The sequence below is a fragment of the Ceratotherium simum genome, chromosome 3 (assembly GCF_057802395.1).
Source record: "Ceratotherium simum simum isolate JZ-2026a chromosome 3, ASM5780239v1, whole genome shotgun sequence".
Lineage (NCBI taxonomy): Eukaryota > Metazoa > Chordata > Mammalia > Perissodactyla > Rhinocerotidae > Ceratotherium > Ceratotherium simum.
The window spans coordinates 1276870-1299150 of record NC_141902.1 but is presented as its reverse complement, the minus strand read 5'-3'; the positions used below and the strand labels follow the sequence as shown (position 1 = coordinate 1299150).

The following is a 22281-nucleotide window of genomic DNA, read 5'->3' as shown; positions in this document are numbered from 1 at the left end:
TGTTTATGGTTTGCATTTCCTATTAGAATGTCATCAGCTCTAGGAAGGTGGAGGCTGTTTTCTTCATGACTCCCCCATGGCTAGGACTGTTTGTCTAGCACTTCCTAGGTGCTCATGAAGTATTTAGGAGTGAAGGGCGCACCTGTGTGCAGCAGTCACAACCTCCCATGAGCAGGTGGGTGAGAGTGTGAGCCTGCAGTTACGCTGTCTGGGTTCAAATCCTGCTCTCACACCGCACGCTGCATGACCTTGGGCAAGTTACTTAACCTCTTTGTGCTTCAATTTTCTCACTTCTAAAATGGTCATAATAGAAATGAGTAAGTCAGATGAGGATTAAGTAACACGATTTACTTAAAGCCCTTTGTAGATAGCATGGACAACAGTAAGGTTCACTAAATGGCTCCTAATATTATTAGAGTATTTCTCAATTGTAAGACGGTTTTGTCAGAGATTGTAAATGCACCATTGACTTAATCTTGGCCCTTTTGGAGAAAATAAAATCCAAATACAACATTAAATGTACACAACTTAAAAAAAACCTAATTCACAACAGCGTACATTTATCTCCACAAATCCACCACCCTGTCCTTTTGAGAACTGCAGGCACAGCTGGGGTCTGTTGCGTACAGCCATCGGCAGCCACAGGTAATGTGATGCTAACCCTGGCTGGGGATCTGGACCTGTCGGCCTCTTTGTGTGGCTGAGATGCTGAGAACAACTTAAACACACTTCAGCGAATACTGTGGGTTGTCTGGGGTTTTTTGTTTGTTTGCATTTCCCTTTTGGCTACTTTGTATTGTTGCTGCTAATTGGATTACAACTAACTATAAGTAAAGAGCTTTTCTGGGAAGTAGCTGGAAGCTCTTCACAAATCTGGACATCTGAATGACAGTTTTTGACACATCAGTTGGTCGCAACAATTGAATATCTGTGATCTGTTCTCAGAATTTTGGCAACTTTTATTGCCTTCAATCAAATTATCCAGCGTTTGATTATTAATTTTGTGCATATACAATGTATTTTTTCTTTTCTATGTTGCGTTACAGTGAAATCTTTTAAAAGACTCTTTATGATGTCCCCAAGACAACTATGATGTGAATTTAAATTTACCAGTTATCAATGCAGATAAGTCCACAAAATAACAGCTGATGAACTGATGCCCGCCATGCCCGCATCCTATTAATTCCCCAAATGCACAGGCAATAGCAGCTGTCTCTGACTTGCTGTCGCCCACTCACTCCTCACCTTGCATTCTCAACTCTGGCTACATGTTAGAATCACCTGGGGAAATTTAAAAATTCCAAATTCTCAGGCTGCATCCCAGACCGTTAAATTAGTAGCCTGGCATCAGTATTTTTCAAGTTTTCCAGATGATTCCACCGCAGGGGAGCTTGAGAACCACCACTTTACCAGTGGCCAGTGAGTTTCTTGGACACATGTAAGATGCATCTTCATTGCAGAGATGTTAAAGTGTGAAAAACAAAAATCAAAACCCAACAACCCTTGATCTGAGAAATAAGAAAACAGGGTATTATTATTCCTCTTATTGTTATTATTAGCCTTGCCCCAGGAAGATTCAGACCATTAAGAATATATTGGGTCAGACTCATTTTGTGGAAGAACGATGGTCCTTAGCTGTCTGCCTTTATGGCCCCTAGGAATGCGCCAGTGATTAACTTTCCTTTAGTTAATCACCAGAGACCTGCAAGCTGCTTAAGGATGAAGCGCGACACTGGACACCTCGAAAGAGAAAAAAGCCCCGTGTGAGGTGCATCTGAATCTCCTTGTCACTGAGTCCGCCCCTGTATCCTGTTCTCTGTGTTTCCCTTTGGGCCCCTCATTCGACATCCCTCAGGGCTTTATCTCATCCATCGGGATTCTCTCTACCCATCCCCAAGGCGTGGAGAGCAGACGCTCAGATTCCCTTAGCATCAAGGCAAAGCGTCTCCTCAACTTGCGTGATGGAAAACTAGCTTGCATATGTATTGTAGTTGGAAACTGCACTATGTTTACTTCTCTTGAAGTAAATCTTGAAGACGTGGAACTTAATAGTGGCATGGAGTTTTGGCTGATCCTCAGAAGTTTCTAAGATTGACTGATTTCTTTCTGATCAATGTTTGTGATTTTTTTCTGCAGGTACATCAAGTCTGAGTGCATCACTATACCTAAAGAGTCAGAGTTTGCATATCTGCAAAGCCTATTGTATTGCTGACGTTGAAAACAACCTCTTGAGAAGCTGCAATTAACCTTCGCCTGCTCATCATTTTATGCCTGCTCAACCGATAAGACTGGAGACTTCTTCACATCTGACAGCCACACTGCCCACCAGGCAATTAGGAAAATATATTGGGTGGAGCGGTCTTCTCACAGATCACATGTGGAAATCAGCATTACAGAAGGAACAATGAGGATCCTCTACAGATGACCTGTTCATTATACACTCATTAACTACTAGGTTGAAAATACAGTCCAGAAACAGAGCAGAATAGTTCATATTTAATACCCCAATCTCTCCTTAAAAGTAGTTTGTTAAATGGCAGCATCACAATAAATCAATACATTCAATAAATCTCTAGTACTAGAAGTAGGTTAGGCAGGATAAAGACGGGCCCAGTTAATTAAGAAGAAAACAGATGGCTATGATATCTATAGGTGGGGATAACAAGGAGGGTTTACAATGTAAAATATAAGTTGGAGAGGAGTTTTAGAAAATCGAGAAGCCTATTGCATAAAGTAATTTACAGTGTCTTAAGCCTCCTTGAGAAAGAGCAGAGGAATTTGCATTCTCTTCTGGTTTATTAAAGTTTTAAATATTTTATGTCTAACACCTTACTATCTGGAATGTGATATGATTAAGAATATAGCTGTGCTTTCCAAATAGTTAACCAATTTTCAAATAGTATTTTTCAACATTTTTGAATGAATTTCATTTCTTCCTCTGTGATTTGCTGTTCACCATCTATTGAAATCTCTATTTCTGAGTTGTCTTGTAGTTGATTTTAGTAAGACTATACCATTTTGATTATTGTGTCTTTGAAATAGTTTTTATTGTGACATACAAGTTACTGCTTTTCTCAGAATTTCCTTGCCTACATCTTTCCATTAATTTTTGCAGAATTTAACAAACATTTTGTCCAGTTCCAAAGACAGGAGTCGTCTCCCATGAAGATGGTCAGAGTCATTATTGACACTGAGATGGGATCCTAGTCATAAAAAGGGAGGAAGTGGAACTGTGGCGTCATTAACAGATTGCACACAAATGAACGATACCTAACTCTTCACAGCACTCACTGTGGGTCAGGTACTATTCTGAGAGTTTTACATGTATTTTTTGATTTAACCCTCAAAACCATTCTCTTATCTCCACTTCAGAGATGTGGACCTGTGGGTGTGTCCATCGCTTGCTCCAGGGCTCACAGCTGGCTGGCCTGGACCAGAATTCAGACATCTCTGCCAGACGCTGTGCTCTCAGCCACAGGCTCTGCAGCTCTCGGGTCATTGATAAAGCAGAGTGCACAGGCTGTTCACTAATAATGCTTCTATTTAACATGTCTTTCATCTCTACCGCACAAGCCCTTCCACGTGCTTTGTCTCACTTTGTGCAGAACACACGCACAAATGCACAGCTGAGTACACCGTCCTCACGAGAGAACTTTACCCAGGGTTGAGAACCCCTGGTGTATATCTTCATGGAGCTTCTCTCATCAAGTTGGTTTCTTTAGCTTGTGGTTTCCTTTATCATATACATTAAAAATCACGGCCATACATCAAAAGATGTTGGTTTGTAAGTTGTTAACAGGTAGTCAAAACTTAACATTCATCCATGCTTATTAATGAAATTATAATTTGTTATCTTCATTAATTGTTAGAGAATTTTAGAAAAAAATATTGGGGAACAAAAGGCAAGAACACTAACCAAAATATTAACCGTTTTAGATTTTATGGTGAATGTTTATTTTTACCTGGTGGGAGAAGGAAAAAAGGCATGAGAAGGATTCACAACCCCTGGGGGGATGTGAGAGCTGCTCTGAATTGTTCCTTGGCGGCAGCCAGGTTTTCTGCTTTCTCCACCACTGTGGCCCTCATGGAAGGGGCTGGTTAAAGTCCATGTCGGGAAGGCTGAGAACAAAATCTTCACCAAACAGGTAGAGGAAGCACATCAAAGCCCTTCCATCTCTCAGGGAATATGGGAAGGGGCCAAGGTTGGGTCAGGAGGTCAGCACCTCGTCCTTGACCCCTCCCTCTGCCTAGGGCCTCGTCTCAGAGGCCAGGTTTGGGGAAATAGGACAGATGTTAGGTGTAGTCTGAGGGAGGCTGTGAGGAGTCCTGGTCATGTCCGACATGGCCCCTCACTCTTGTCAAGTGCACAGTTCAGTGACTTTCAGTCTACATGTAGGTATGCAACCATCACATCCTGTACCTGCAGCTTTTCTTAGCAGAGCTGTGCAGAGCAGAATGAGAACAAATCCAAGGGACCAGACTGAGGCTGCTGTGTATTTAAGTAGCTACTTCCAATGTTCACTCTTATTCAATACCCCACATTCTGTGTGTATCCATAAGGCTGGTTCTTTAGACAAAGACAAGACATGGGCAGCCTCAGTTAAGTGTGACGTGGTATGACAGCATTTCCTAAACACCAGTCTCGATGGATGTGGCTGGCACAGGTATTTGAAGAATATATGCAGTGTCTTTAGCATGTTCACAGAAACTGTGAGGCAGTGTGACCTGAGAGCTTTGTTTAATTTCTGTATAGTTCCTTGATTCATAATCAGAAATTGTGATTCAATAGCAAGCCCTCCTTTCCTGTGAGTGAGCTGAATATATGGGCAAAAGATTCATGCACACATTAGAGGCAGAACAAAAGATCTCAGTTCCAGGAAATACAATGATTTCTTGCAAATCACTTAATCATGCCCATGAGAGATGGTGGGGATCAGAAGTTCCGTTAGCCTTAGTGCCACAAGAAGAGTCCAAAATGGCTTGTGTTCCATTAGGCAGTGAACAGAAGAGAGGAAACCCAGAAGAGAGGTGGGGCCAATGGAGGAACAGAAAGTGCCAGAGTGAGGGATGAGGAAAGAGGAAGGCACAGAACCCTGGGCGCACAGAGCAGCCGCCACTGCCTGCCTGGTGTTCCGCTCTGACGTGGTAACCCACACCATGCACTTTTAGGGCGTGCTTTTCTTTTAATAAAAAAAAAAGCAGTGCATTCTAAGAGGCTAGTGACAACGTAAGGGAGACTTGTAATTATTTAAAAACAATTGTATTGTATAGTCATTCAAAGAAATGGTGAAGGAACCCGGTTTGAAAAAGTCAGTGACACTACGTTTTGCACGTCTGTGGCTTTTTGAGGAGCAGGTTTGTTAAAGTAACTCCCTGGTGCCTGGAGGCAGACCCTGACAGCATCTGAACTCTAAATGTTCCATACTAAGTTAAGATTTGGGAGTTCAGTGCCACCAGGAGACGGTGCCAGCACTGCCCAGGGAACGGGGTGAAGAGCACGTGCTTTCAAGAGCCCTGCGGGACTTCCCAATTACACTTTGCTGAAGAAATATTGCTCGGACAAAGGCGAATTGTCATTCCTTATAGCCAATGACTAAGAAATTCTAAAGAGACACACGATGTTCTCTCATAAAAATCATTTATTGGCACACCAGAAATACCGATTTTTTCCAGTACAGTAGCTGTATGCATTGTTCTATAATTGTTCTATAACTGCAATTCCGTGAAAACTCTGTTACACGTCACTAGAAATTTAAGTAGCAGGATGGATTTCGTAAGGAACAGGAGCAACTATGAGTCTACAGTGGCCCAGCCATCGAGGCCCAGCGGAGAGTAAACCAAATATCACACCAGTGTTGAGAAACCAGGAAGGACACACAGGATAGCACCCATTCAGTAAATTAGGTACACTTAACCAGAAAACAGCGCAACCGAGGGAGGTCATCCAAGTCCAGGAAGCACAAAAGTAAACCGTTAGCTATTTACAGATAGTACTTTTTGCCAAAACTTTTTGTTTGTTAGCTTTCTCATCCCACCTCTTCCCTTCTATTTGTTATTCTTGTTTTTTCGTGGTAAATTTCTTGGCTCACTGGCAAATATTTAGACAACTACTCAGAACCTCTTTCCAGGTGCTCCATTTTCTAAAACTTCACGTCAAACTAAAGAATCTGAAGGGTGACTTAGAGAAGTCCATCTCCTCATAGAAGTGGTAAGCGTTCTGATTCTGCTGTCAGTCAGAAATGACGTACAATTTCATCTTCTTCTGAACTTTATCTGAATTACTCTGGAAAGTCAGGTTGTGAATGGCAGCAGAGTGATGGGTTTTTCACTTGAACAGGCACAGACAGTACACACGAGACAGGCATGTTTATCCTGAGAATGTGAGGGCCATGGGCTGCAACTTCAGATCCCATCCCTGGGATGGGTCCTCCTCCCTCTGGTCACTGTTTTTTTTTCACATTCATTTTTAAGGCTTAGTATCATTGCAGCACTAACAAATAAGAATGCTGACACCACTTCTACCAAGGAAGGGCTCTGATGAACAGCAGCAGGTACTATAATTAAAATAGTGTGGCTGAAAGGCATTGAGTTGGTACATTTCTGGTACTGTGGCCACAGTGTGTGGATTTCTAGCATCATTCTAGGGGATCTGAAAGATCTAGCCAATGAGCCTCCTTGCCTCCTGTTGATTTGTCTCTAGTACTTGTAATAATTTGTCGCTATTTTATTTTTGGTTTGTTTCCATAAGCTCCAGGAGGGCAGAGACCACACCTGTGTATTTACCACCGTCTCTCCAGTGGCTAGAACAGTGCCTGGTCCACAGCAGGTTCTCCATTAAAAACTTGTATTAAATAAATGAACCAAATCATTAAGCTCCCTGGTCTGCCTATACCTAGAGACTTTCCAATTTCATTCTGTGACCAGGGTTTCTGGCCTGTCCTAAGGACCCAGGTATCCCAGTGATCCTACCCCGCTGCAAACCTTTGTGTAATGTGTAGCTGATATTTTCATGCTTCAATGGATAGTAAAACTCAGTGCTACATTCTTTCTGCCCTTCTCCCAAAGAGGAGCTATGCTGAGCCAGCACTGCCCCAGAGAGAAGAATGCAGGAACATTCTCGGAGGTAAACCGCAAGCTCCAAATTCAGCTCATGCTTCCCTACCTCTCCCTACAAGCTCTTTGTCAGAAAGCTTAAGAAAGTGATCAGGAGAATTTCCTCTTGACAGTGCCAGTTCAGTAAGTCACCAATAACATGATCAGAAAAAAACCCAAAACATAACTCACCTACATAAAAAAGTTAAATAAAAGCAAAATCTGGGAGTGGAAACGGAGTGATGTGGTGGGCTGTCCAGGTCCTTTGTTGGTCACAACTGCCAACCACGGAAGTGAACGCAGGCGTTACAGCTGCAGAGAGGTTGGAAGGGAAAGGCGCGGAGCTGTGAGTGTGAAGACTAGAGGACCAGCTCTCTCCTCCTTCTCCTCTCCTCCCAGCTCTCTGACCCGAGCTCCTCGCTGTCGCGCTCTCAGGCGGGGGTAAGAACAGGCAGCTGGTGCCTCCACAGCTCATCCTTAGGCTATTGATGCTCTGCTGGAGTAGAAGTCGGGGACCGGGAGCCCGGTGTGCAGTGTGACCTGGGGGAAGAGACTGTGAGTCCTGGAGGCCTGGCACGAGCCCCCTGTGTCCCCTCCCCAGGGCATGGGGTGGGGCTGGGGGTTCCTAATTCAAGAGGGGATCTGTTCACTTCTCTTCAGCATCTATTCTTGTAGACATTAAAGAGCATTCTAGTGGTATTCTGCCTGTGCCAAGAACCTGGCCACTGTGGTGGGCTCCCCAATCCTGGAGACGCTTGACAACATGGTTCTCATCCGCCTGCCTCTTTTAAGGGTTCTGAGGAGATTGTATTCCTTATGACTGAAGACACAGGCATTGATTTGCAGGGACCACTGCCAAATCCATGGATAGAGAACAGATGAGCAGACAACCCTTTTTTATTGCTTGTCCACTAGTTACTCCAACTAGGACAAACCTTTCATTTGGGGATTGCATCGATGAAAGTAAGGTATGAAGAAACACGGCACTGACACTACTTCACTGCCTTCTGTCCAACCCCCTACCTCAATGGCAAGGCTGGAACAATTTCACACAGTAATGTTGTCTCCCTCTTCTTGTCTCTTGTTGTCTTCCCCAGCCTGAGAGTCTTTATCTAAAGATACTCAGAACATCCAGGAAACCCCTGAAGAGTGTCAAGTACAATATTCTTGGAAGGGAAACAATTGAAAATGTGGAAAACTTTGAATGAGGTTTTTCTAAGACACACTTCTAGGGCAATTTATGTTTTTTTTCTTCCAAAGTAGAGGCTGAACTCTGCAAGATTGGGTTTCAGCCTTCCAGAAGACCCCATCAAGTTGCAGGGAGAGAGAAGGGCAGAGGTCACTGGGTGCAGTCACTTTTACTGCACATACTGATAACAATGGATTTTTCTATAGCTCCCAACACTGCTTCTGAATACAGCAAATCCCCAGCAGTGTTTTGATTCTTGAGTTTTATCCGTCTTAAGGCAGCCACTTGCTGACGAGGTTCTCAGCTGACAATGAGGTTCCATCTCAAGGGGAAGGTGAAAGCCCGGGTTGAGCAGTGGCTGGCAGGGCCCCCATGTGGCTCTGACCTTCTCCCCGGCTGCCCCCATTTGCCCACAGCCTCTTAGCCCTTCCTTGCCCATGCAAGAGGCCCCTCATGCCTGAGAAACTTTGCCGGCTGCTTCCCCTGCCGGGAGAGCCCGGCACAGCTCACTCCCTCACCCCTTCAAGGCTCAGCTCACCTCAACCCCATCTGCCCACGTGCACTGCCCACCTGTTTAGGAGCACAGCTGTCTTCCCAACCCCACGACTGGTCCCCTTACTGCCCCTGGTCTTCTCTCCTGTGCACTTACCACCTCCTAACACACTAGGTAATTAGCGGAGGAACTGGGCTTATTACGTGTGGTCTGTCTCCAACAGCTAGGGCGTGAGCTCTGTGAGGACGAGGTCTTCACTGACAGACACTGACCCAGTACTCACAATGGTGCCTGACCTACTTGAACCTCAACAGATCTGTGCTGAAGGAAGGAATGAGAAGTGGTTTTCTGTTTAGAGTAAATCACTACCTCGCAGGCAGGGATGTCCCCATGGCACCAACAGAACCGAGTGAGAGTGCAGGGAAGAGCTCGCGGCTTCTGACAACATGGGGATACCTGGGTCCCACACCCCCCTCCTCAGCACTGGCGGGGCTCTGGGTACATCGTTTCCCCTGTGTTCATGGCAGCTGGTTCAAGCATTTCATCTCTACCAGAGCTGAATCAGGCTCAGAGGGCCCGTCATCACAAACCAGGAATGGAATTCCTGTCCCCACTTGCGTTAGGCTGACTGTGTCCACATCTAACCAGGGCCACGCTGGTCAGGAATCACCCGTTGTCGCCGTCGGTCCTTTCCCTCCTCCTTCCCTCCTTGTCCTGGTGGAGCCCCTGTTCAGGGTTGATTGACCCCCACGGGGGCTCTGGCCTGAGGGTGGTGCTTACCTGCACATTCCGGTTCAGGCTGACTGCTGGGAACAACAGGCCCTCCATGTTTTCAAACGCGATGGGCCCTTGCTGCTCGTCGTTGATAAAAAACGTCAAGGTTTTTCTATTTAAGTCGAGGAGCACCCCAACTGTGGCCTCCTTTGTGATCCCTCCCTCAGTTCTGTGGGAAAGAAAACAGCTGGGTTTCACTTGCCTGTCATCCTTCTAGAAGCTTCTTCTTTATGGTTAAACCAGTGTTTCTCAACCTGTTTAAAATTATCACCCCACCCCCACCCCAGAAGCCTTAAAACGTATTTTTCCCTAATTGCTCCTCCTCACACAAAATTTTAATACCACAGATACACTGCATATCTGTTTATGTGCTGTATGCATATCTGCGCTTTATATAGAAGGAGAGTAAGATGTTTTGCTCGCCCCGCAAACCAATCTTCACTTCCATGGGGGGGTGTCGCTGTGTTGAGAACAGGGAGGTTCAACCCGCTGCTCTACTGTTGCTGCGGGTGAAGCATTCACACAGGTCCCAGCACGAGCGCGGCAGTGGGCAACGAAGCAACAAGGACACCAGAAGTCGCCTGTGGGCTCAGAGCTCTGCCCACAGCTGTTGCACACTTTGCACAAATGGTGCGAATTAAACAGCATTAAATTCAAAATGATTTAATTTTAAAGTCAAAGTAAAGAAGCACTTAAGCTGAACCTAAAACACGTGCATGAAAAATTGCATTTGGGGCTTTATGTTCCCCACTAAATAGAAACTCATTCCAGAAAGATGGTAATTTTTGGCTCGTTGAGCTTGAGTTAAGAAGTTGGAGGCTCTCTGTAAAATGACAACATCAGAGAAGAGGATTCTCCCCTGTGAAGTGAAATAATTATACTGCAGGTGATGGAGGGATTTTCAAGACCCTACATTCAAATATCATTTTACAAAGAATTGTGCCTTATGCTTCAATTGATGGTTTCACAAAAGCCATTAAGCGTGGACAATCAGATGTGTCTTTTTCCCCCTCTCTGAGATCTAGCAATATTGAATTTCATCCTCATCTCAGCAGAGCACAGAAATTTAGGAGTGTTGTTCTTTCCCCTGGCATGCAGAATATAGACTGCACACAGTCGCTAAAAACAGGTTTATAAATTGCGTTTGTTAAGTCACAGCTTCAACAATGGCATGCAGTTTGCATGCAGGCAGACATGTTCAGCTTTAAGAATGTTTCTCTGCATAGTGTGACTGTTGTGTCATTATCACTCCTTCAATCCAAAATAAAGACGCTAAAAGGGAAAGCAGGCGTGGAAACGGGTGGCGGCATCAGGCATCTGGTGAGAGGGTTCCCCCAAATGCACATCACTGCAGATAACCACTTAGCTTCATCCCACAGGATTGGATATCAGCCTGAAAGGTGTGTGTGTCCACTTCAAGTGATCGTGAGTAAGACACACCTGAGTGGAGGGGTACAGACACCATCCCGGGGACAGGACGTGGAGGCCCTGGGAGCCCTACTGGCTACAGAAGGGCAGTGATGAGTGTACCGAAGAGCTGACATGGTGGCGTCCACTTTCCACCACTACCTGGCTCACTGTCCTTTGGATCTGACTCAACACAACTGTACTCTTTCTTCAGGAACCCCAATGAGAATGTATCCTGGGGAAGTCTTGGAGAATAAGGTAGACCAGGGTCCATGAGAGACACTTCTCTGTCTAGGAAATTTGTGAAAAATGCATTTGAAGAAGAAAACACAAGCCAAATGAAAAAGGGACCAGGGAAAAAATTATAATATGGGTTAAATTATAATTGCCTATATTTTGGAGGTAGAGGAAAACCTAAGGAGACCACTACGTCCTCTTTCCTCAGAGACTGGGTGCTCTGAATTCATACAACAATAAGAGAGTTCTTCAAGCAGAAAGATAACCGAATTGGCATCCATAAGATTTAATTGAATGAATGGCTTCTACTCTGAGCAGTGGCATTGATAATAATCCTAGTAAGAGAACAGTGGCTTCTATTTCAGGTGCCTCTGTGTGTGGCATTTCTGCATACCTCATTTAATCTTGGGAACACTTCTGCATGGAAAAATATTATTATCCTAATTTGGTGGATTTGGAAACCGAGGTTCAGAAAAAGTAAGTAACTTGTCCAAAAGTGCTTTTCTGATAGGTTGTGGGTCTGGATTTTAGAATCTCGGAATGTTTTCCTATAATGGATATGCATGGGGATTCTTAGTTTCCAGCCATGGGTGGAAGATAGCAACGAAGGGCCTAAGAAAGTGCTGAAGTCTCTGTAATTATGCAAAAAAATAAACCACCAGGATGGACCCAGCTAAGAGCAGCACACTCCTGTGCTGCTGACTGGCTTCTTGAATGCTGCCTATTTACCAGGTCTTTGAACCTGGGCTCTCACTCTTGACCAGAAGCCAACGTGAAGGCTTGGTTTGGGGCTGTAGGGTACCTGTTGGTGTGCGAGTTGTGGTGCATGAACCAGCTTCGGTTATTGTCCACATACATTGCCCACGCTTTGTCGTCCTTCCCTAACATCACATCCTTCATCACATCGATGCGAGCCACTCCGAAGGCAGGATCGGGGTGGTTGTCGTAGCGATCCACAGTTAGCTCCCAGTAGTGGACACCCTTGGAGAAGCCGGTCTTCCCCAGTACCACGCGGTCATCGTAGCTGCTGCAGGTCACAGTCAAGTTGTCATTGGAGAAGATGATGTCAGAGTGTGCTGAGCCAGGGTCGAAAGCAAACCAGGCCGCTGGGAACACAGAAGGAACGGGGTTACTAAGGAGGACACAGCACACTCCTGGGCGGGTGAGGAGCATCGTGTCCCGTGTGCATGCTGCCATGCAGGAAGGCGGAGGGGCGTGAGTGAGCAGACAGGGGCACGTCCTGGGAGGTGGTACTCTCTGAGCCCAGAAGCAGACGGAGGACACACAACCGACTCAGCAGGGGTTACCTGGCTCAGACTGCACTCCCAACGGGGTGATCCGGGAGTGAAGTGGCATCGATTTTGGAAGGCGCAAGTCCCTTCACCCAGTGACTGGCAGAACAGTACACCAGAGGCATAAGGGGAGAGGGATGCGCTAAGATGCCTGTGTAACCCTGAGGCGGGAGGCTAGGATCTAGAGTCCTGGATGGAGGAGGGATAAAACACTGAGTGAGACCAGGAGACAGCCCTTCGGCAGAAGTGCTAAAATCTAGTCATTTGAACACTTCCTCAGCACCAGCGACAGCTCGAAAGCTGTGAAGCCATCGTCAGCAACATAAACTAATTTCACAAGTGATTGTGATTTGGATGTGAGACAGGTTTCTTCCTTCATAACTTAAAAACACAGTTACGTGTTACTCCTAAAACTACACGTAAAGTATTTTGCTGCAGGGGTAGGTATTTTGGATATTAGGTGCAGAGAGAACCCATCTCTGGACACATCACTAGGCCCCGAGTTCCGAATGCCGCCGACCAATAACACACTCCAGAGACGTGGCCGCTGACTCACTGACCTAGGAACCACCTCCCACGCACTTTGGTCTTTGCTATTCGTAATAGAATGAGGTTATTCCATACCTGCCAGCAGCTTTTTAATGTCAACTGTTGTCGTTCCAAGTGAAAGGCATGGGAGAGAGAAACAGGAAGCAGAATTGACATTGATAAGAAAACATGTCTCTTTTGATGGACTAATACCAAAACACGGCTCAATTTAAAACATGACATACACTGCAAGAGTTGGTCTGACTTGGACCTTTACCCACGTTGAGCGCTCGTGAAGAGCACTTTGCATGATGTATAAGAAAACTGGGGAAAAAGTAGTCTTCTTTAGGTATAAAATTTAAAAATACAGGAATTGTTTCCATTTTTCTAAGTATTTGAGAAACTGTTATAATGAAATTTGAATGACAATTACACAATGTTATTGACATAAAACAAGCGGCGCCATTCATCCTGTGAAGGAAGCGGAGCGTCCCAACCCCATGCGTATAGACAACAACACAACAGGTATACTTGCCTAGTTGAGAGTAAGGTGTGGACTGTGTCTCAAAATTGCATCCTACAAAGAGAGACTACACATCAAAGCTATGAAACAGCAACCAGGGTGATAAAAATGGTTCATACACACTTCACAGGCACAGCTGAAGAGTCACCAGAGGCCTGACTCATGAAAAACCAAAGCCCTTTTCACGTTAGTTTACTTTGCTGGGTAAACATGGTTCCTCTGCTCTTTCAAAACAAAAAGTACATCTTTTTTCCATTTAATAAATCCTCCTCCAGTTGATTCTCAACTGTACAGCTTAAATTTTCATCATCTTCCAAGTTCAATCTTTTCCACTAAAGTTTCCATACTAAGAAGGCTTACTGTTTAAAAATGAGAAAAATTTCTCCAACTGAAATGGTGAGATCATTGAATCTTGACCCAACCCTGCTCTACACCACTATTCTAAGTCTGCTTATGCCAAAGGCCTTAATTGTGACTTCCCAGTTAAACGACATATATAAACGTGTGATGTAATCCATATGTTAATAAATACATCTGATAATTATTAATAGTGACATGAATTAAATGTAGTAAAAACAAAAATGACTTTGTCTCCTTTTCAGGTTGTTTTACGACGTGAATCCATCTCCCCTAAGGGATGGGTGGGGGTGGAAGACGATGGGGTGGGAGTGGGCTCACAGATATATTAGGATCAGCTGTGGAACTTCTTCACCACCTCACTTCCTGGGTGGAGGAAGCGGCCTAGTCTCAAAATGTTCAAAGATGGGTGAGCCGCAACTTCCAGTGGTGTCAGGACTGATCTAGAAAGTGTTTCTGATGAGCACCAGGGGATCCCCTAGAGAGGGTCATTTAATTTTTCAACTAAGCCCTTCTAGGCTAATTTCTAAAACAACTGAAGGATAATACACTGAATGAAAAGGGTTTTAGAAGAATTAAGAAAGCACCTTAGAAAGGACTAATGATTGAGTTAAAAACAAAATTTAAAGATTATGACTTACTTTTTGTTACTTTATTTTACTTTGGGATGAATTAAAATACAAAAGAATCATTTTCTCCCAACTCAGGCTGATTTTTACGTCTAGTTTCCATCAGTCATCACTTCAATTCCTAGTCATGGGTTAGAGCTTGGTGAGTCCGGAACACATGGAGTTTTAAAACTGAATCTCATATCCAGCTTTAGAAATAAATTTGTAGAAACTGAATAGGGCTTTTAAAATTTTTAAATGAATCACGCCTCGTGCAAGTCTTTTTCAAAACAAGTTTTTTAAAGTCTTTTTACACCACTTTAAACACACCATCACACATTAAAGATTCAACGATACAACCAGAACAATGCTGTCAAATATCTCCATACCCACATTTCATTTTATTCTTGAGACAATATACATTACAAAGACTGTAACAATATTTCAGTACATTAGACACAAGTGGAAGAGTTCCATAACAAAGCATGTTTGAAAGCCAGTCGTGCACAGAAAAACGAGAGGAAATGTGAAAACACAAAGAAAAATGTCATTTTAGAGAGAGCCTGAAGTCCCCGCACCCTTTTTGCACTGTCATGCTGTAGCCTTCTTCATTCCAGGATGTGGGATGAGCAAAAAGAATCAGATAAAAAGCAAAAGAAACCTTTGGAAATGTGAAATGTGCATCATGTGTATCCATGATTACAATATAGTCCCGAAGAGATCGAATGCGTCTGCATCTGTGATATTTTCAGATTCCATTTGCTATAGTTCACTGGAAACGAGCAAGTCTAGCTTCCCCGGAACCAGCCTCACACCCTGTCACACCTGCTTAGCTGTGGGGAACTTCTGGGAGGCCAGACTTTTCAACCACTCTGATCTTTGGGCCTTAGACTAGCTAAGGGTTTCTAATTCAGCTAGTGGTGGTCCCTCCCCTTGGCTTGGAAAAATATCAGCCGTGAGCCTGACTGTCCTACCAGTGAGCACAGGCTTCTGCAGAAAATACTTCCACTTTCTGCTCTCTGGTTTGCCTGCTTTGTATGATGCATTCTGCTGTTGGTGTGTTTTGACTTTTATTTACTTTTTCAATAAAGATCTCTTGAGTCTATGTTTAATCAGACCACTGCGGGCTTGATGCACCGATCCAGTGTCCCAGACATAGCTGGTTTCCTGGATACAGCAGGGTTGCAAACCTCCACACTCAGGCCACAGCCTTCCCCAGCTAGCGCCTGTGCTGTGCCGTGCCACTGCATGTGATGACAGAGCAGGTTATCCATGGCGGTGCCAGCTTGTGCAAAAAGAACAGCTTCACTCAGCACTTTCCAACGCCACCATACATTGACCGCAGCTCGACGGCTGGTCCTCACACCACACAAACAGGAACGCCACAAAGCTCCATCATCCAAATGCTCCTCCTCCTGGAAGCAGGCCACAGACAGAGACGAGCCCCCTGCCCTCTCCACGCACACAAACGGCAAGAACAAAACGGATTTCAGAGATGCCTTCATGGCACAGAGATCAAGAGGAAAGGTGAGACGAGCTCAGCTCACCCGGTGCATTGAGAGACTGCAGGGAGGAATGCAAGCTCGGCTGGTGGGGTGAGGATCGGAAGTCAAAGTGGGATCTCCCGGGGAGGCTGCGCTGTAGGTTAAGGGTGGAGGAGAAAGGACTCCTTCTACGGAGCGGCAATCTCTCCAAAGGCACTGGAAAAGGGAGTGTCTGTTCTTCTGAATCTGTGTCTAAACGTAAGATCAATGCAAACTAGAGATCAGAAATCTGCCACCCGCCCGTGCGCAGCTCCCCAAGACCTGCCTCACCAACCCACGCACTGGCATAGAACCTTGTCATCCCGAAGGTGCCACAGGCATCTACAGAACAAAGTGGCTCGGGGCTGGGAGAGAATTCTCTGCAGGTCAGGCCCCGAGACCAGACAACACCTCAAACATCACAGACAATCGTTTTCATTTTCCCCCAATATTTAGTGGTAGAGGAAGGTTTCCTTTTAATTAAGTGAAGTATTTTTAGAGGTGAATTTAGAAACCTTAGAGGTAAACTGTACCCACTGGTGACCAAGAGATGAATACTTTGCCCCTCCAACTACCTTGGAAGTTACGACCTGCCCACAACGGCCTCTTTAAGGAGAGGTGGATTTTTGCAAATTCTTCACTGTTCCCATATTTTCCCCTTTCTCTCTTAATACATATCTTTCCATTTCCAAATGGATGAGATGATTTTTCTACACCAGTACACTCAAGATTTGCTCTGTGAATAGGAGGGGAAGATAGGGCTGAGCCCATAACCAGGGACCAAGCCTTACCTTTGTTTCTGAATTAGGATCAGACCCTACGGACGCCACTTTGACATCTCCGGGTCTCTCATAAGAAACAGATGGGGGGCAGTGGTGAGGCGCTGTCGTGGCAAATGTCTGTATTCTCAGATAGTTAGGTCTGGTGTGAAGGTCACGATCAAACAGAGTAAAGACAGTTACTTGATCCGGCTTTAGAGGGGTGTGTGAGGTATTTTCTCTAAATTACTAAAATCATTTCTTTCCTTTTAGTCAAACAATTAGGGCGGTCTGGTCAGAGACAGATGTCTCACCAGTTGGGGCTTTCTTAGAACTCAGTTTGATGGTAATAATTTAGGAAATACACACGGCACGGTGATAATATTCTATGTCCAAAACCACCATGGAACTTCCTCCTCATTGAAAAAATAGCTTTGTTTTGGTGGCCCAAGGGTGTTCCTGGGGATATTTTTCTGGTTTTAGTCTGCTAGCTTGCTCCTCTGTGTGGAACACAGATTTTATCCTATAAAAATGCTATCGTGGGCACGTTCAAGCAAAAATTTCTAACTGGAGCATGTGTGCGGAACATGGTCCTATTTGAAGAGGTCAGAACAAGAGCGTTGGCGGGTTTTAATTTAATTCCACCAAGAGTCAGCTTCCTTTTCATCTCTGAACTTAAACAATATTTAAGTTAGCTTTTCAGGCTTTAGACTTATCCTTGGGGGGAATTTTTTTGAAAGAAAAGTATAAATCAGATCTCAGAGAAAAGGAATTTCTATTTATGGAGTTAAGGTGTTGTGTTGCCAATAACAATATATTCAAATTTTCTTCTACCTAAACTTCACATGGTTTGGATGACTTGACATATGTGATCACTTCTTTGTTCAGAAACGGTCAATCAGTGGCTGGCCCGGTGGTGTAGCGGTTAAGTGCGCGAGCTCCGCTGCGGCGGCCCGGGGTTCAGATCCCTGGCGCTCACCGACGCACCGCTTGTCAGGCCATGCTGTGGTGGCCTCCCATATAAAGTGGAGGAAGTTGGGCACGGATGTTAGCCCAGGGCCAGTCTTCCTCAGTAAAAAGAAGAGGACTGGCAGATGTTAGCTCAGAGCTGATCTTCCTCACACACAAAAAAAGAAAGAAACGGTCAATCAGGAACAATTCCTGTTACAACTGTCTCAAGGGGGAATTAGTCTTTTAGTTTAACAGAAAAGTTTGAAATACAACACAGCACCACAAACTGACATGGGCTTCTTTTAGGGAGAGACGGCATTCGCAGCTATATTTATGTTAGTAAAAGACTTTTTATTAACAACAATTTTCTTGGAAATGTATTTTTCACCAGCTGGTAACAATCAATTCATTATGTTGAAAACACTTGTTGCTTTAAAGATTAAGGGAAGGGACATACACAATAAAATGAATTTCAGAGTAATTGAACCCCCAGTAACCATCTGAAAACAAGTGAAGAGACGGGCACTGAGTCAGACCTTGGGGGGCATATCGGATCCCACCGTGAACTGTACTCACCTTCTCTATCCTCTGCACCGGTGATGGCACCACTCTGTGGGGCGGGCCAAGAGTAGCTACGGTTATTCATGGGACCGACCACGTGACACTAAAATGCTTACTGTTTTTCTCTCCTCTCATGTGGATCCACTGTTTATTGATGGCCCGGTTTTCCTTGACTCCTCTCACTCCCGAACTATGACCTCATTCAGGCCAGCTTATTTAATATCCACATTATCCAACCATTCCAGCTCTGTCCTTGCGTTTTCCCACCCATGGCCTCCCACACCCTACCAGCTGGGCTCTTACTCCATTTTCTCTAAGCAGCTCCTAAAAAAAAAATTCCCTTCCTCATCATGAATACTTTCCAGATGAATTACAAGAGACAGAGCAGTTTCCACGTGATCCCAGCCAGACTACACAGCAGCACCCCTTCATGCGCACACAGTGCAAACGCTGGGTCAGCTGCCTACAGGTCATCTGTGCCACTCGGTATCATCTTAGGTGCAGGAGTCTTAGAGGGAAGACGCTGATCCCGATACATCTGAAGAGCAATCATTAGGCTTCCTGGAAATCCTGCGGGGTGAGGAACTTCTGCCCCTGGGCTGCACTCCTCTATGCAGGTATTGCTTCCACAGGTCTGGATATGCTCTTCGGGAGCTCCTCTCACCAACGCAGCATTACTATCAGGGCCACACAGAACAGATCACTATTCTTCAAGTATTTGACGGCAGTCACCGATCCCCTTGAAATCTTTCCTTTTCTGGGTTACATAGAATCTATTTCCAACCTTTCTTCTATGGTATGGATTTCAAATCCTCACTCTCCCTGTCAGGCCCCTCTGGACATGTTGCAGGACATGAACCAGAGGCAGTAAGACAAAACTGGGAACAGTACTGCCACTTCCTGGTTTGGCCAAGTCACACTTAGCTCACACTGAGCACACATTCAGCTCCCCAAGTGTGTATTCTGTGTTGTGCCCATGAGTGTCTCACTTCCTCACCTCCCCTTCCAAGCACCCCTGCTGAGATCTGGAGAAGGCATCTCAGCCATTGATATCCTATTAGTCAAGACAAAGGGGAAGGAGGTTATCGTTTCTTTCAGAATACATGATACAAAGTTATGTTTCAGGTCATAGCTAACGTCCAGGATGATTATTATTAACTTTTTAAATGTACAGATCACTAGAGAAAGACAGTAGCTCCTCAAAAGATTCTTGATTTCTTGTTACATTTCATCACCTGCAGTGATCTGTCTGCTGAAGAGGTTTGCTGAGGGGGAGCAGTTCAGCAGGAGAGAGCAGTGGAGAAGAGTGTGCCAGCGGAGCACCAGTGTGGCGCCTCCAGCATGCCGGAGACTCTGGGTGGGACTGTGCTCCTGATGGGATGTGTCAAGACACACTTCCCGTCAGCTCTGACCATGACATCAGTTCCTCTGCCCTCGCCTGGACTGCTGTCCCTTCCACCTGGGATTGGCTGGATTCTGGAGTTGGGGCTCTGCTTGAAAGAAGCAATCAAGAATTATCAAAGATGGGCTGGGGGACCACACTTATTATGTACTGACTTTTGGGTTTGAGGAGAAAAAGGAATATCTAGGTGGTATACTCCTGTTTGGCTTACTATATATTTCTGTCATTGTTCATCAGCTAACATTTACTGAACACGTGCCATGTGTCAGACATTGTTTTAGAACTGAGCAGCGGGGAAACACGAAGTTGAGAGGAAGGCTGACCATAAGAAAAATAATAATTTAGAGAAAACCCGTGTCTTATATTACTGATTTTCACACTTCGGGGGTGGAATTTCTTGACTGATCACAACATGTAGGGACTAAAGGTTTCTATGGAAGTTGCAGAATATTTTGGAAATGTAAAGTACAGTCTTTGAAGTGTTACTTTTGGGATACAAAGAGGAAAAGCAGAGTGACAGAGGTTCTTTAGGACAGTACAGGCCTTCCCGGCTTCCTTTGTGCCCTTGTCTGGAAGTGAACAAGCTTTATAATGTAAACAGCCCCTGGGCGCTGGTCCAACAAGACCATTGTCTTTCAGAGCACAGTAAGGCAAGAAGAGCCACTAAGACCTGCAGAAGCAGTGTTAAGATGAGTCTCTGTTCAAACCAGCTGTAAGATAATTTGCTTTTGCTGGGAAGATTTTAAGAGACAAGGAAATGAATGAAGGAGGCTGAGTTTCCTTAAATGATCTAATAAGCATCCAAAGTCACAATTATGTGAAACTGGTACATAATTTACAACAAAAGGAGGTATTTTAAGCTTTCGTAAATATGGCATTAATTACAGTTGAGAAGTGAGGAACAAACCTGTTTTGAAAACCTCCTTTCAAAAGAAGAAATGAAACAGCCTCTTAGCACCCCTGGACAGCTGTACACACTGTCACCAGGTCCTCCTCTCCAAGTTGGAACACCATAGCATTATTTATATGGAACAACCATCAGAAGAGCTGGAAATTGCTACATTCCAAATAGATACAAAGGTTTCCAAAGGACTAAATGCTCGCCATTGTGTCAACTGCAAAGCACATTCCCCAGAACCAAAAAGAGGGTCTGGACCCAATTCAGTCCCAGGGAAAAATTCAGGAAATTCCTGGGGATAGCATGCATGTTGTCAAAATTAAAAGGAACAGTCTCGCTCTTTTCTGGGCTCTGAAACCTATCATTATGCCTCTCATCTTGGATTTTGTAAAATCCACCCAAACTTGTTCAGATATGATTTACCTACCTTGAGGATTTTGTCCTGGAAATGCATATTCTTCTCATTAAATAATTTTCTGGGAGGCTCTGCTGCTCTCAGTCAGGAGAAGTAGAGCAGAGGCATAGGAACAATATCTCCAGGGGACCACATGCTTTTCCTTATATTATCCTTTCTCAACCGTCTCCTATTAGTGCTGAATTTCAGTATCACAGGCAGACCTCAAAGACACCTTAAGACCCTTGGAGGAGTCTACGCCTGTTCATAGCATTTTCTGAAACAGTTAGCAGCGTTCAGCAGTAATTTTGGAGGGAGAAGCCACAGAAGGAAACCAGGAGACGATAATCATAGAGAACTTGGAAGGCATCTGCTCCACGCCCACAGTTTTAGAGACAAAAAATACTGGAGTCCATAGAGGTTAAGGGACATATCCGAGCTACACTACTAGCTGTGACGGGACAGGAAAGGGACTAGGCAGGGTGAATTCCTGGTGGACAAAATTTGGGGGTAAAAGGCCATTGCTGCTCTTTTGTGCCTTGGGAATGAATAAAAGGCAGGGTTTATGCCAAAGGCCCTGAGGCACATTCTAGTGGTCTCAGGGGTGACCGAGGGTTGTGTAGATGACCTAATACCATTCCCCAAACCTTGCAGTATATCAAGGACAAATCTTTCTTCTCTGAAGGGAGTTCCATGGACTGTGGTGGGTAGGGACTGAAAGGTGAACTCATCATTTCCCTTTTGGGATTTTGGCCACGAGTAGGGGGTGGGCTGAGCTGTTCCCCTGAGATCAGATGAGGTTCTTTTCCCTCCACAAGGTTATAGCTTCTCTGGGGATCTCAGTACATTGGGGTTGAAGAGTGCAGTACTGATGCCGGCCCAAAGTCACCATAAAATATCTGCAAAGAGATTTTTAACAGATGCACCCAGGGCCCTTCTGGGGCTCTAACCTGCCTGCACTGAATGTTCCCCAGGTTGTGTGCTCTGCTATGCGGGAGAAGGAGCTATCACTGTGGAATGGCTGGTGTGACGCTGAGTCTAATGGGGAAAAAGGCATCTTAATCTTTATGAACAACACCTGCTTTGTGCCCTTTTAGAAAGCAAGTTCTAAGATGTAATTTCAAGAATCCTAACCTTTTTATCACCATTAGATAAAACAATCCTGAAAAGTGCTGGGGAGATGGTTCCTGTGGATTTTCATCTAAGAGGATGCTTGAGAGCACTCTTCTCAGTGCTCTGAGCACCTATGTGCTGGCAGTGCTAGAATTTACAGCCTTATCTAAAGCCTGATTCT

General features: G+C 44.8%; 1 protein-coding gene across 11 annotated transcripts in view; it reads right to left on the bottom strand.

Annotated features, from left to right (window-relative positions):
- TRIM9 (tripartite motif containing 9) overlaps positions 1–22281 on the bottom strand; it is a 131095-nt gene that overhangs the window by 8380 nt on the left and 100434 nt on the right. For 2 of the 11 annotated variants that reach the window (XM_087421689.1, XM_087421683.1), the window contains exons 8-10: positions 11995–12298; positions 9555–9717; positions 5622–7632 (exon numbers count right to left, since the gene is read on the bottom strand). In XM_087421689.1, the coding sequence (XP_087277815.1) occupies positions 7570–7632; positions 9555–9717; positions 11995–12298 (530 nt within the window). In that variant the 3' untranslated portion in view covers positions 5622–7569. Of the gene's footprint in view, positions 1–5621; positions 7633–9554; positions 9718–11994; positions 12299–13108; positions 13133–13547; positions 13590–16047; positions 16239–19891; positions 19906–22281 lie in introns of those variants that run through there. The other 9 variants (XM_087421668.1, XM_087421700.1, XM_087421709.1 and 6 more) reach the window with 8 other exon arrangements.